The 14,643-nt window shown below is 59.0% G+C and overlaps 1 protein-coding gene across 1 annotated transcript in view; it reads left to right on the top strand.

Moving 5' to 3' along the window:
- The window catches only part of HIC2 (HIC ZBTB transcriptional repressor 2), a 32,735-nt gene extending 18,191 nt beyond the window's left edge, over window positions 1-14,544 (top strand). Inside the window, exons 2-3 of the mRNA XM_032138503.2 lie at window positions 5,910-6,008; window positions 8,159-14,544. Coding sequence (XP_031994394.1) covers window positions 5,983-6,008; window positions 8,159-9,980 — 1,848 coding nt within the window. The 5' untranslated portion in view covers window positions 5,910-5,982 and the 3' untranslated portion in view covers window positions 9,981-14,544. The remainder of the gene's footprint in view (window positions 1-5,909; window positions 6,009-8,158) is intronic.
- The last annotated feature ends 99 nt before the right edge of the window (window positions 14,545-14,643 follow it).

The following is a 14,643-nucleotide window of genomic DNA, read 5'->3' as shown; positions in this document are numbered from 1 at the left end:
GAGGAGCTGGGCAGACCCCATGCCCTCACAATGAGTTTGGGAGAATACACCCAGGTGAGGCTCTGCTGTGGATAGGCAGGCGGTGCTGGGGGTTGGGGGAGGGAGGGTGGAGGTGCAGACTGGAGTCCCTTCTCCTGGCACACCAGTGCATGGAGCGCGGTGCCTCCTGTAGCTCCCCCAAGCAGCTTGGCAGTTGGAAGCCCTGTGTGAGTGGCATCCCTGGCCCTGCCTGCATTAGGGTGGGGTCATCAGACTACAACTCGGGAGTCAGGCTTTAGGTCCTCACTGTGCTACCTACATGCTGTTGTGACCCTGGGCAAGTTGCTTAACCCCCAAGAACCTTTAATTTCTTATCTGAAACTGCAGAGATAACGCCCCGCTCACTGGGCCTGTGGGAAGATTGAGGAGATCAGACCTGCCCACACGTAGGCTGCCATCTCATACAGGGCTGTGGCGGTGGACGAGGTGCAGCCTTGGCCCCTTGGAGCTATCTCTTGTCTACCAAGTCTTCCTCAGGGAGGACTCCAGGCCATGGGGATAGGATGAACAAAGTCCTGGGCTTGTGACTGTGCAGGGCTGGTTGGTGTGTCCAGGGGCTGGGCCTTGGGGCACTTCTGGATTCTGGCTGCTTCCTGCCTGGCTGCCTTGTGCCCTCCAGGCAGTCTCTCCCATGGCTTAGGGGCTCCTGGGAAGAGGCTGAGCTCATACAGGGCCACCCATTGCAGCTGCATCTGTCCTGGCCACACCTGAAGTATGAGGTGACTATAGTTGGGGGTTGGTCTGGAACCAGGGCAGATGCTGACCTTAGACTTAAGTTTGGGAGCAGTGGCAGCAAGTCTGGGGCTCTCTCTGACCCTGGTCGGATGTACTTAGACCTCTGGGATGTGGAAGTTGCCTGGTGGCCCTGCCCTGCCCAGCATAGCTTCTCAGCCTGGCATGCTTGTCCCTCCCACCTGACAGTGGAGCTCGGGTGCGCCGTGGGCGGCTCTGCTCACTCTCAGCTGTCTTGGCGTCAGCTGGAGGGTTCTCATTTCACTGTTACTTTTGTTTAGGCCGGGAGGTGGTTAAGGTGCTGCTCCTTGGGGGTGGGCTGGGGGGAGCTTCTCCTGAGTCCTCCAGCATAGCTTGAGTCCTCCAGCATAGCTCCAGGCCTCCTGCAGGAAGACCCTTTCTTGGTAGTAAGGGATGGCTTCCAGGGAGGAAGGTGGATGAGAAGGATCCTAGGAGGGCTAGGCAGGGTGGCCTGCTTGGGGTGGCGCCCTTTCCTGGTCTTCACCCTTCTCCCAGGCCTCCCTCCTGGCTGGGCGTGAGCCAGAAGTTTCAGTCTGAAGGCAGGGGTATCATGTGGCTGAGACCACACCCTGAGTTTGACCCCCACCTGTGGGCCTGGACATGGGCGTGAGATGTGTTCCTGTCTCCCAGAGGCAGGGCCTCCAGAAGGAGCCATGTGGAGGCCCAGCACCTGGAGCAGTTCTGAATGCCTGGCTTCTTGGAGGCCAAGGCTCTAGGCAAGGTGGGTGTCCAGGCTGGGTTGGGGCAGTGCCTCTCAGAATAGGGGCTGGAGTTCTCTGCTTTCTGCCTCAGCAGGGATCACTTTGATCTGAAAACCTCCTCTCTCCTGGCCTTTGAAAGATGCTGACCAGAGCACATTCTCCTGCTCTTTGCTGGGTGCTTAGAGGAAAGGCCTTGAGGTGACCTTGTTCTAGCCTCCCCACGGGCCCCTGCAGCCACGCGGACTGACCAGAGGCTCCACACTCAGGCAGGTGTGGCCTGACCTCGCATGGGATCATGGGCTAGTGGGTCCCCCAATAGGGGGCTGCTTCGAGTGTCAGGAGGCAGCGAGGGGTGCACAGTGCCCTGGCCTCTGCCATCCCCGTTGGCTATTTGGCTGGTCTGTGTTTGGTGAGCGAGTAGAGGGATCCAGAGTGCAGGGTGGTCTTGGCCTGGGGCTTTTGACTGCCCTCTGGAGATGCACTGAGGGCCACCCAGCTGGGGAGCAGTTGGGAGGGATAGGAACCTGTTCCCACCGTGGTGTCTTTGCCCTTCCAAGCTGCTTCCCCGTCGCCCTTGGTCTCTGTGCCAGTTGGAAAATTGAGGCAGAACCAATACCCCTGGGTGATCTGGAAATCATTAGTGGGAAGGGGTGCCTGTGCCCAAGGCTGCAGATGACATGTCCCTCCACACTTTGAGCCCCAGGTTTTCCTACCTTGTGGGGAGGTGAGAGGTCGGGGTGAGTGCTGGGTTTGAGGCTCAGCTGTGCTGTGTGAAGATTGAGAGGGGCCCACCTCACCACATGGACAGAACACACAGGCTCCTGGGTGGCCCTGAGGGTCCAGTGACATAGCACATGGTCGGGCATACAACAGTGCCCAGAAAAAGTTAGCCGATGGTGTTTCCAGGGTATCGTGCTGAGCTTCTGAGATGAGAATGACCTGTGAAAGCCTCTGTCTGGAGGTTTCATTGGAAGTAAAGTTTACATGCAATTAAGGGCCTAAAATTGTATTTTCATTTACCTTAACCCAGACTCCCAGCAAGATAGAGAGCTGCCCTCACCCCAAAGAGTTCCTCATGCCCCATCCTGGATAGGCCTGTCAGGGCCAAGCAGTGGGCACTTGTCCCTCGCCCCATCCTGGACAGTCATCACCTGTCCCTCACAGCCTGTTCTGCTCTGGTTTTTACCCTCAGTCCTTTTTGCCTATTCTAGAACTTGATGTAAATGGAGTCATGCAGTCTGTACTCTCACAAAAGGCTTCTTCCACTCAGTGCCACGACTGTGAGGTTCATCCATGTCTCTGCATCATTTCTGCCCTTTGTATTTTTAGGGTTTTAAAAGTAATACTTTTGGCCGGGCGCAGTGGCTCAAGCCTGTAATCCCAGCACTTTGGGAGGCTGAGGCGGGCGGATCACGAGGGTGAGGAGATCAAGACCATCCTGGCTAACACAGTGAAACCCTGTCTCTACTAAAAAAATACAAAAAAATTAGCCGGGCGTGGTGGCGGGCGCCTGTAGTCCCAGCTACTCGGGAGACTGAGGCAGGAGAATGGCATGAACCTGGGAGGCGGAGCTTGCAGTGAGCTGAGATCGCCATGGCACTCCAGCCTGGGGGACAGAATGAGACTCCATCAAAAAAAAAAAAAAAGTAATACTTTTTAAAATGTTGAATATTACGGAAATGAACATAACATACAGATACTATGGTTTTTCTATAATCCCACTCCCAGAGATAATCTTATTTAGCAGTTGGGTATGTGTGTCCCCAAGGTTTTTCTTGCCACAGAATGGACTTGCTGGGCCGGGTAGGCTGTGACTGGGCCTTGCCGAGCAGCTGCCTTACTGTAAGTTCCTTGAGGGCGAACAGAGCGGGGGCGGGGCTGCTGTGGCTGGCCCAGTTCTACAGAGCTTGGGCATGTGCCACCATTGGCTTGAGAGGCTGTAGTATCTCAGTGCTGTTCCAGCCCCCTAGCACCTGACTGGGCCCTGGGGACATGGCTTTCTGGCTTTTTTGTGGCAGGGACTGGGAGGGGAAGGAAAGGAGAGCAGTTGCGTGTTGGCTGTTCCGTAGACAGGGCCGTGTGTCTGCTCTAACAGACGGCCTGGGAAGGTAACCCCGAGGCTTTGTGTTCCTTCCTGCAGACCTTCAGGGTTCCGCAGAGAGAACTGGCCCTCCCTCCAGCTGCTGGGGCTCTTGCCCTTCCCAGCTGGGGCCAGTCCACCTACAGGGGGAATCCTGGAGCTGAGGGATCCTAACTGGGGAGATAGTTTCTGTGCTACCCTTCTTGCCTCTCCCCTGGACCCCTGAAGGCTCTGTCCCAGGAAGGGGACGGGTCACAGCCTTAGGCGAATGCCCAGCTGGCCCCGATAGCCCAGGCCTGCTGCCCCACTGCTTCAGATCCCGGGCGTCCTGGGAGCCAGCGTTCTGGGTGGGCAGTAGGCCAGGTCTGGGCTTGCTAGCCTTGGGGCTGATAGGCATGCTGCCCGGGCCTGCTGCCAGGGGCTGCTGGGTGCTAGGTGGCATCCTCATCGCAGCCTGCAGTCAGCTGCTTCCAGGGCTGGGCACCAGGATCCGGGCTAGCACCCAGAGCTGTGTTCTAGTTACCTGGTACTCCCCAGGCGGAGCCCTCCAGGATAGACGCTTGCTGTTTCATGTCCAGTGGTGAACGGGTAGGGCAGAGCTCTGTGGCTGAGAAGGAAAGAATAGTGCTTAATAGGGGTTTTGCTGCAGGATGGCGTGTGCCACCCCCCCACCCCGCCATGGGGTGAGGCTGCATTGCTGCTTGCAGACACAGTGGTGGCCTAGACATGGCCCAGACTCGGCCCAGCTGGTGTGGATGGCAGGCATGGTGGCATTGTGCTTGCTGTGAACTTTCTGCAGGTGGCTCTGACACTCCCTACCTCAAGTGGAGGGTTCAGGGAGGAGCCCTGCCCTGTTCTATGTCACAGCTGACCCAGCCTGGGGCCATCCTTCCTTGGTGGGGAGACCTAGTCCTAGCCTTGGGCTTGTGAAGTGCCTGTCAGGGCCAGGCAGTGGGCACTGATGGAGGGTGTTCCCACCCCCACGGCACTCAGGTGCCCCCCCAGTCCTATTCTGCCACCCACTCCTTGCACGGCATCCAGTAGCTGGCCTGGCCTCTGGCAAGGTCAGGTGACCCCTGGCTGCAGAGTTTGGCATGCGCTCTACCCAACAGGGCTCTGGTCGACTGGGTCCTGAGGGGCAGTGGTTGGAGAGCAGGTGAAGTGGCACAGAGCTGGATGGTAGTATCTGATTGTCTCCAGTGTGCCACCGAGACCCTCTGTCCAGTTTTTCGACCGCTCCCGCCAGTGTTTCAGTGGCCCCTGCCCTACTGGCCTCATCCCAGCGTTAGCCCACTGGGCCCAACCCTTGCTAACTGTGGACGCCCTTGGGCTTCCTGCCAACAGAGCTGGTTCTGCTGGCCTCTGGGCCTTTGGTGGGGTCCTGGACCAGCCATGCACCCCTCCCCTCACACCCCCCACCCAGAGGGGAGCTGCACTAGGGGCTGGAGAGACAGCTGGCCGGCTGCAGCCTAGGCCTCCCAGCCCTGGGCCGGCACCCCGGGTCTGGTCACATTCCTGAGGGACCTGCTGAGCCTCCCTGGCCCTGGGGGTGGAGTGGGGGAAGGGGAAACGGGGACGGGCCGCTGCATGCCCCCTCCCCGACCCTGGCTGTATTCCGTGGGGGCCCAGGCTGGCAGGTGGGGGGTGCAAGGACCCACCACCTCAGGATCCCGCCTCCCGCAGGACCCAGAGCTCTGGGGGTGGGAGGGAACCCATCGTTTCCTGGAGGCAGCTGCCCAAGGCTTTGGTGGGCCAGTATTGAAAGCCTAGGCCTGCAGCTTGGGCGAGCCCTTAGGCAGTGAAACCTCTGGAGAGGGAAGGCCATGTGGTCAGGCCAGGCGGGCTAGGGGGCTGGGCCCTCTGGGCAGGGAGGGGGTGAGAGCAGATCAGGAAGGGAAGGAACAGGGGAGCCAGAAGCGGTTGAGACTGGTTCTTATAAATAGCCCTTGCACAAGTGGCTCCAATTTTGACCTTTTGTTATGTAAATGTGGCCAGCCTGGGAAGGGCCCTGCCCAGGCCTCCTGCTACCACACCCGCAGGCCAAGAATTGTGTGTTTGCCACAGCGCCTCCTGGCCTAGGTGGCCCCTGGGTGTCCTTAATCTCCTGTATGTGTTAGAGGGGCAGGTATTGCACCCACCGAACTCCCTAGATCTGTTCCCTGGTCCTTACTCTTCCTGGCTGTCAGATCCAGCTACCAGGCTCTGTGGCCACAGTCTCCTGCTGGGCTGCCCCTGGTGCCCCAGCCAGAGACCTCCAGGTGCTTCCCTTCATCACCCTTCCCTCCCTTCTTCGCTGATGGCTGTCTGGGTGACTGTGTTCGTCTTCTCTTCCCCAGGTGACCAGGCATTGATGCACCCCCAGGAAGGCCACGCTCTCAGGAGGCCCCCCCCCCGCTGGCTGCTGCTCACATGGTGTCTGGGCCCTTGGCACTCCGGTGAGGCGCAGGGGAGGGAGGACCGCCACTGGCCCCTTTCCCCAGAGTTTCTGGGTGGCGCACAGCCCCACAGCTCGGCCTCTATCTCTGTCTGACCCGTGGTCCTTTGTGTGCACATAGCACTGGGCAGTGTGGATGGAGCCTGGAGGCCACTGCCCTCTTCCAGTCCCCTTGCCAGTCTCGGGGTACCAGGTGTCTGGGCGCTGGCAGAGCCGGCACTGATGTTTTCTAGGGGCTTAGGTTACTGGGGCCCAGTGTGGAAGCCACACCTTGGGGGCTCTTTGTCCCTGCCTGGTGGATTGAGGGGGCAGGGAGTGGAGGATGATTGGTTCATGAAGTCTCCAGCCCATGAGCACCCTCCTGAACTGTTGTGGGCTGGGATGCTAGGCAGAGAGCCCCTGGTGGGTGCTTGCTGCCTCTTGCTGTTAGGCTCTGAGTGCCAGCGGTGTTCCAGGCTGTGTTGCACCCTTGTGTGTTCACATTGAGCTCCGGCACCTTCAGGGGCCTGTGAATGTTAGGGTTTTCCTTTGTCTTTGCAAACAGGGGTAGGCATGGGGCTGGGGAGAGTTTCTGTCATGAGAAGTTTGGGTAGGGTGGGACCCTTTCCAGGCCTCTGCTCTGGGAGGCAGGGCTGGACACTCTGGGAGGGGCAGTAGATCCCAGAGGGCGGCGGGCTCAGAGTAGTTCAGCTGCTGAGAGAGTGGACCCTGAACTGCGAGGCTCAGAGCTGCCTGTGGGCCCCCCTGCTCGGTTGTCCGTCAGCCATGAGGCAAGTTCATGTTTCCACTGGCCCCTTGCCCTGTGGAAGCCTGTGAGCCTATCTGGGGCACAGGTTGCCACCTGGACACCGGCATGCCTTCCCCAGCACCCTCCTGCTGAGCCATTCTCTGAGGGACTCTGGTAGGGGTGAGAGGATGGAGCTGGGAGTACAGCGTTTTTCACTGGGGAGTTGGGCTTAGGGCTGAGGATGGCTTTGAGTCATTCAAAGCATTCCAGAGTCATTCTGTATACCGCCGGCCACAGTCCTTGCCTCTGCCCTTGGAGGGACATTACCCTCCTCCCCCTGGGGTCCATCTGGTGCCCACTGTGCACCCATTTGCCCTGCCCTTGCACTCCCACTGTGGGGTGCCTGGTCCATGGCAGAGGAGGCTGCTCAGTGGGGATGGGAAGCGTGGGTGAGGAGCACCCGCTCTCAGAACCCCATGTCTTGCTGCTGCATAAGCAGAAACACACCTAGGCTGGCAGGGTTCCTGCAGAGACCAGCGGTGTCGATGTGTTTCTTTCTTACTGATCTCAGTGCCTGTGCCAGTCTGTGTGATGGAGGCCAGCTGTCTACCTTTCCTAGGCCCAGATGGTGCTGCCCTTTCTAGAGAGGCCGGAGGGTTCAGGTGGTGCCAGGTGCTTGGCCTAAGCTACCTTTCCTGCTTGGCACCTGGAAGCCGAGGCCAGGGCAGCACTTGGCGCCCACCTAGAGTGCGAGGTGGCCCAGGGCCTTGGGGAGAGGCGGGGCTGGCTGCAGGCCGACTGCAGCATCTGGAAGGCAGCAACATGACTTCTGGCAAAGCCTGGTCAGCCTCTCCGGTAGCTTGGGAGGCATACCAGCAGAGCCGAGGCTGCACACCAGAGGCTGCTGGCAGTTTGATATGGGCCCTGCTGTATTTCAAAAGGAACCACCATTTAGTTTTGGGGGATTTTTGCCAGCTTTCAAGACAAGCTCCTCTCACGGAGGCCTCTGCTTCCCGAAGTTTAAAGCCATCTGCTGGTCATTTTTGGGTCCCCTTCTGGTCCCTGAGGGTGTGTGATCGACTTCATTTAGTGTAGAGACAGTAGCCCGGGCTATGAAACCAAATGCAAACCCCAGTTTCTCTATTTGTCGCCTGATCACCCTCCACCTCCATTTTCTCATTAGTGCAAATGGGGCAGGGGCCTCTGTCCCTTCTCAGTTTGAGTCCTCAGTGAGGTGACACGTATACTGCGCCTGCATGTGGTGGGCATTATGGGCTTATGTGCCGTGTACTGTGCCGCAGGGGCTGCTGCCCTTTGTGGGGTCAGGTCTGAGGCCCTTTGCCTCATCGAGCCCCATCCTGCCCCAGAGCCCTGTTCCTAGTGTGCCAGTCATCTGACGCGTGCATGCCTGTTCTTGCCCACAGGTGGTGCGCGTGGGCAGGGCGTGGGGACATGGGGCCCGACATGGAGCTGCCCAGCCACTCGAAGCAGCTCCTGCTGCAGCTGAACCAGCAGAGGACCAAGGGCTTCCTGTGTGACGTCATCATCATGGTGGAGAACTCCATCTTCCGGGCCCACAAGAACGTCCTGGCCGCCAGCAGCATCTACTTCAAGTCCCTGGTCCTGCACGACAACCTCATCAACCTGGACACAGACATGGTCAGCTCCACGGTGTTCCAGCAGATCTTGGACTTCATCTACACAGGCAAGCTGCTGCCCAGCAACCAGCCAGCCGAGCCCAACTTCAGCACCCTCCTCACTGCCGCCAGCTACCTCCAGCTGCCCGAGTTGGCAGCCCTCTGCCGCCGCAAACTCAAGCGAGCCGGCAAGCCCTTTGGCTCTGCGCGGGCGGGGTCCGCTGGCATGGGGCGGCCCCCCCGCAGCCAGCGGCTGTCCACGGCCTCTGTCATCCAAGCTCGGTATCAGGGTCTCGTGGATGGGCGCAAGGGGGCCCACGCCCCCCAGGAGCTCCCCCAAGCCAAAGGCTCAGACGATGAGCTCTTTCTTGGTGGCTCTAACCAGGATAGTGTGCAAGGTCTGGGCCGGGCTATCTGCCCAGCTGGTGGGGAGGCGGGCCTGGGGGGCTGCAGCAGCAGCACCAACGGGAGCAGCGGGGGCTGCGAGCAGGAGCTGGGCTTGGACCTGTCCAAGAAAAGCCCACCCTTGCCCCCTGCCACCCCAGGTCCCCACCTCACTCCCGATGACCCAGCCCAGCTAAGCGACAGCCAACATGGCTCACCCCCTGCGGCCTCTGCCCCTCCTGTTGCCAACAGTGCCTCTTATTCTGAGCTGGGGGGCACCCCCGATGAGCCCATGGATCTGGAGGGGGCCGAGGACAACCACCTGAGCCTGCTGGAGGCGCCTGGCGGGCAGTCTCGGAAGAGCCTCCGGCACTCAACTCGGAAGAAGGAGTGGGGCAAGAAGGAGCCTGTGGCTGGCTCCCCCTTTGAGCGGAGAGAAGTGGGGCCCAAGGGTCCCTGCCCAGGAGAGGAGGGCGAGGGGGTCGGGGACAGGGTTCCCAATGGCATCCTGGCTGGTGGGGCTGGCCCTAGTGGGCCCTATGGGGAGCCCCCCTACCCCTGCAAGGAGGAGGAGGAGAACGGCAAGGATGCAAGTGAAGACAGCGCGCAGAGCGGGAGTGAGGGGGGCAGCGGCCACACCAGCGCCCACTACATGTACCGGCAGGAGGGCTACGAGACGGTGTCCTACGGGGACAACTTGTACGTGTGCATCCCCTGCGCCAAGGGCTTCCCCAGCTCCGAGCAGCTCAATGCGCACGTGGAGACTCACACGGAGGAAGAGCTGTTCATCAAGGAAGAGGGGGCCTACGAGACAGGCAGTGGGGGCGCCGAGGAGGAGGCCGAGGACCTTTCGGCACCCAGTGCGGCTTACGCGGCTGAGCCCCGGCCCTTCAAGTGTTCGGTCTGCGAGAAGACCTACAAGGACCCAGCCACACTGCGGCAGCACGAGAAGACGCACTGGCTGACACGGCCCTTCCCCTGCAACATCTGTGGCAAGATGTTCACGCAGCGCGGCACCATGACGCGTCACATGCGGAGCCACCTGGGCCTGAAGCCCTTCGCCTGCGATGAGTGTGGCATGCGCTTCACCCGTCAGTACCGCCTCACGGAGCACATGCGTGTGCACTCGGGCGAGAAGCCTTACGAGTGCCAGCTGTGCGGGGGCAAGTTCACCCAGCAGCGCAACCTCATCAGCCACCTGCGCATGCACACTTCCCCCTCTTAGAAGCCAAAGACCCGCGGGGTGCCCTCTGCCACCTTGCTCCCCGGGAACCCATGGAAGGAGAAGCGAGGTGTTGCAGTAGCAGGGGCAAGACCCTGGGTCCAGTGGAGGCTCCGGGTGGCCCCTCTGGCCCCCACTGCCCACACCCAGAGCTTTAATGGACAGTCCGTACCAAGCAGAGCCGAGAGGAGGGAAGCCAGGGGTCCCAGCCCGTCTACCTCCCCATCCCCCCAGGACCCCAGCTCCCCGCGGGGGCCACCACAGGGCCTGTGGGCTGGGTCACGTGGGTCTCGCTGGGACCTGGTCCCTTTGTTGCAGGTGGCTTGGAGAAAGAGGGCAGTGGGACGCTGGCCACGGCCAGGGTGGTGTTGGGAGCAGGCCTCATCCCGCTAGCCGTGTCTGTGTGTGTGCACGTGTGCTTGTGTCTGTGCGGGCGCGTGCAGCCCTGGTTCTGCAGGGAACTGGTGCTGGGGGTGCACATCTCTCCCTTCTTGAGCCAGGGTGGCACTGTTCACTGGCGCTGGGACAGTCAGGGTGACCCCACCGCCTACCTCTCTACAACTAAAGAGCCCTCTGGGCCTGTGTTGCTGTTATTCCTACTGATCTGTTCCTCTATTTTTCTTTTTGATTTTTGTTTTTTAAACCAAAACAAACAATAGCTTATTTTCTTCCTGCCCCCTCCGGGGCTGAGCCTGGGTCTGAAGACTGAATGTAACAGGGGCTGCTGGCCCTCCTGCGCGTCCCCCCGGCTCTGGCGCTGCAGGGGTGTCGGCGCGCCACCTCTCCAGGCCCCAGAAGCCCTTCTTGCCCAAAGGCTTCCCTGGTCCCTGAGCCCTGCCTCGGCTGCCTCAGGAGAGAGTGCTTTTCCTGTAGTTTCCAAGGAATATTCTTTGTTTAGAGGTACTTGTTTTTTATTAAGAGAAAAACCAGTGTAACGTTTATGTGACTGTTTGAACTGGAAGATCTGGGGTTCCGGGGGGTGGGGGGAGGCTGGACTCGATGCCAGGGCCGTCGGTACTCTTGTTTTCATTTGTGTGTATGTGCGTGTGTGTGTGTGTGTGTGTGTCTGTGTGGTGTGTGCCGTACGCATGGGCAGATGTTTCGCTTTCCCTCCCTCCTCACTGAACAAGGTGAAGACTTCTGACCTTTTGCTACCTCTTGAATTCATGACAACGATATGTTGGTGACTGGCAGTGGAAGCCCTTGACACTCTTGTTTTCCTCCGCTTAGCACCCAGGAAGTCGTGTGCAGGAGCCAGCAGGGCGTCGAGTGGCCCAGTGCCTGCAGCTCACCTGTGGGTTTTCCCTTTGAGCTTTGGGCCACATCCACCCCGAGGGGACCCTGGCACCCTGGGCACACGAGTCTGTTTCTGGTATAGGTGAGGGGTGTCAGGACCCAGCCTGGAGCCAGGCACTGGGTGCTGACAGGGGAACCATGAGGAGGGTGGCAGGTCTTCGCAGCTCCCGGCCAGGGTGAGGCGGAAGTGAACCCTCATCCTGCCACTCCTACCCTCCATTCCTGCAAGAGTTTGAGCTTGAGAGAGCTGACCACAGGGCCCCCCAGGGAACAGGGATGGCACTTCCCTGAGCAGTCCTGGCCCCCGGCCACCGTCTAGTGGCCCACCTCTCGCCCCTCATCTTGGGCTTCCTCAGCCAGCCTCAGATACTTCATGGGCCCTGAAGTGGGCTCTTAAGGCCAGACCAAGATTGCTGATCTCAGTCCCACTGTCTTCAGCCAGCTGAAGCTGTGTGGCTGGGCTGGCAGCCTTTATCATCATCTTGCTTCACCGTTTTTTTTTTGTTTGTTTTCTCTCTTTTCATCCTGTTTTAAGTTGAGACCAAAAAAATACAGTCATCCCCTACCCCCACCCTTCTAGGGACCCTCCAGCTAAAAACAGAGCCTGAATTCAGGGACCCAAGTGGTGAGTGGCGTGTTTTGGGGGTGAGGGAGCTTGGGCAGATGAGGCTCTTGGCTGAGCCCTCCCTGTGGCGATCCCAGCCTGAGACAGCCCTTCTTCCCTCCTGGTGGGAAACAGAGGACGACCCTGAGTCTCAGGTGCCAGCAAGTCAGGCTAGGGACCTGGGGGGACGAGGCCCATGGACTCCACCCATACTCAGTGAGGGGGCCCCTGCTGTCCTGACGCCACCCCACCCCATCAGCACTTAAGCCACACGACACAAAGTCTGTACCGCACGGGAAATGTGCATGCGCCTGGCCGTGTGCGTGGCCTCCCGGGCTGTGGGCAGCCGCATCTGTGAGGTGACTTGTAAAAGTAGGTGATTCCTTTGCAGAACTTCAGGGACTGGGAGCAGAGGCCCCTCACTCAACGACGTTTGTGCGACATAGTATTGTACCCACCTTAGTATTGTATCGAGACTTTTCTGTATTTTAATGAGAAAGCAGAACACTAGTTTCCTATTTAAGACTTTAAGGGTTTGTGGGGCGGGGCGGGATTAACACAACATTTGGCTTTGTTTTCTTTTTCCTTTGATTTCCACTTCAGGTGTGTGCGACTGTATGTGTGTGTGTGTGGAGATGTTAAGAGCCTCACAAGGAAACTGGGTTATTGGAGGCCAAGGCGGCTTACAGTTCTCTGCGTTCGTCACTTAATTCCTGAATGTTTCGGAGAAACAGGAATCAGAAAATAGCAGATATCGTGTAGGAAAGAGAGGATAAACAAAGAAAAATAAGCTCATACCCAAATTCACAAAGCCTATTTTTTAAACCAAAGCACATTTTGAATGAGTATGGAACCTCCATGGGCTCAGAAAAAAGATACTAATATATTTATCTCATTGTTTACATAAGCTTTTACAGTTTCAGACCTCAGCAGCTGTAAGGCCAGTCCAGGGAACCCTCCCCTGCTGCTGGAAGCCCTTCTGAGTTGGCCCTGGAGTGGCTCATGGGCAGAGAAGGGTAGCCCTGGGGCTGGGGAAGGGATTGGAAGCCTCCCTGGAGTCACCTGAGCCCTCGTCCCCATTCCCAGGGCCCCTCCAAGCCCAGCTGGCACCAAAGAGCTTGGGCCCGTGCTGACCAGCCCCCAAGGCCCTCTGGCCGGACCACGCTGGTCCTGACCAGCTAGCCTACGTGGGGATGGCCATCAGTTCTGGCCACAGGACCTGAGTCTGGGCTTGGGTCCCCCTGCTGCTCTGCCCGTGACCCTTGGGGATGGGTTGATGTGAGGGTCCCACTCAAGCCAAAAAGCCGGGACCTTTGCACAGCTCAGTCGACTCTTGTGGGTCCCCACTCCTGGGGACCCCCTAACCCCACCCCAGGCAGCGGAAGGGGCTGACTGGGTCTGGTCCTTACCAACAGACGGTGCAAACACTCTTAACAGTGTTGTTTTTGTATCAATATGTTTGTGCAGTGATGAATGTATTTATTTCTCAGACTTGGGGCGAGTGAGCGGGTGGCAGGCCGGGTTCCGCCACTGCACACTCCCGCTGGACCGAGCCCCAGCAAGGGCTCCTCCAGGATTGCAAAAAAAAGGAAGAGAAAAGATGAACCTTTAAGCAAATAAGAATCTCAGAGACTCGCAGCATAGCCATACACCTCAGCCTGTGAAATGAACAATCCGGACCCTCACCGACTTTCCCCACCTCAGGCAGCCGTGTGTGTTTCCCGTTCATCACCACTCGGGGGCACCGGGCCGCCCACCCACTCCCCCAATCTGTCAGTATTCACTGGACCTCAGGCCCTGTGCAGGAGTGCGATCCGGGCTGGGCTGCTGGGCAGGCTGACCCCCTGCCCTCCTGCAGCCATCCTGAGTTGGGGTGAGGCCTGGGCAGCCAGAGGGCAGGGCTCAGGGAGCAGGAGGCTGCATCCGTCCACCCCCCAGGCGTGGGGGACAAAAGCCAAAGGTGCCAGGCCTTAGAGCAGACCAGGGCTCTCAGCCCTGGCATGCCCCCTAAAGGGACCAAGGTCCTCCTATTTCCCAGAACCCTGTTGGGGTAGATGTTACTGAACCTGTGAATCAGATGCTAGGAGTGAGGGGCTGGGGAGGGACCTAACTGGAGCCTCAGTCTGACATTCCACACCGGGGCGGGAGTGGGCATGAGCCGTGGGAACTGAGGCTGCCCAGGACCCCCTTCCTAGGATGCCCCGGCTTCAGTCACCCCACTTTAACTTTCTACCAGGACCCCCTCCCCCTACCTCACCTTGCTATTTATTGCTGTAATTTATTGACCTCAAAAATGCTGCATAACAGACCTCACTGGGGCAGGGAGGATCCCCAGGGCTCCCACCCTCCACTTGGCGGGCCCTGTGGGGCCAGGTGCTGAGGGGAGCCTCTCTACCCCACCCATCACTAGCTTCCCTCTGCCCTCCTCCACCCCGGCGGGGAGTGGGGGGCCAGGTTGGGCACTGGCTCATTTCTCGCAAATACCTCGAAGGGGAGGGGGGAGGGATGGGGTTATAGCTGTTTTGTTTAATTGGAACTGGAAGAGGGATCATGTTTTGTTTTATGCCCTTCCCGGAATGGGGGAGGGACACCAGGATCGCACTCCTGTACTGGCCACCGCCGCTGTCACTCGTCACATTGAGTTCATGTCCCTTGAGAGTTTGTATAAATTCAGGTCAGAGCTGCAGCTACACAGCTGCCCAGTGTCATAGAAAAGCAATTCACCAACGACTGATCTCTCCATTCAGAAGTGTGCAGTCTTAATGT

This window comes from Hylobates moloch, unplaced genomic scaffold (genome assembly GCF_009828535.3).
Source record: "Hylobates moloch isolate HMO894 unplaced genomic scaffold, HMol_V3 SCAFFOLD_19, whole genome shotgun sequence".
Classification (NCBI taxonomy): domain Eukaryota; kingdom Metazoa; phylum Chordata; class Mammalia; order Primates; family Hylobatidae; genus Hylobates; species Hylobates moloch.
Note: the sequence above shows the minus strand (reverse complement) of the source record. Positions and strands in the feature narration are given on the sequence as shown.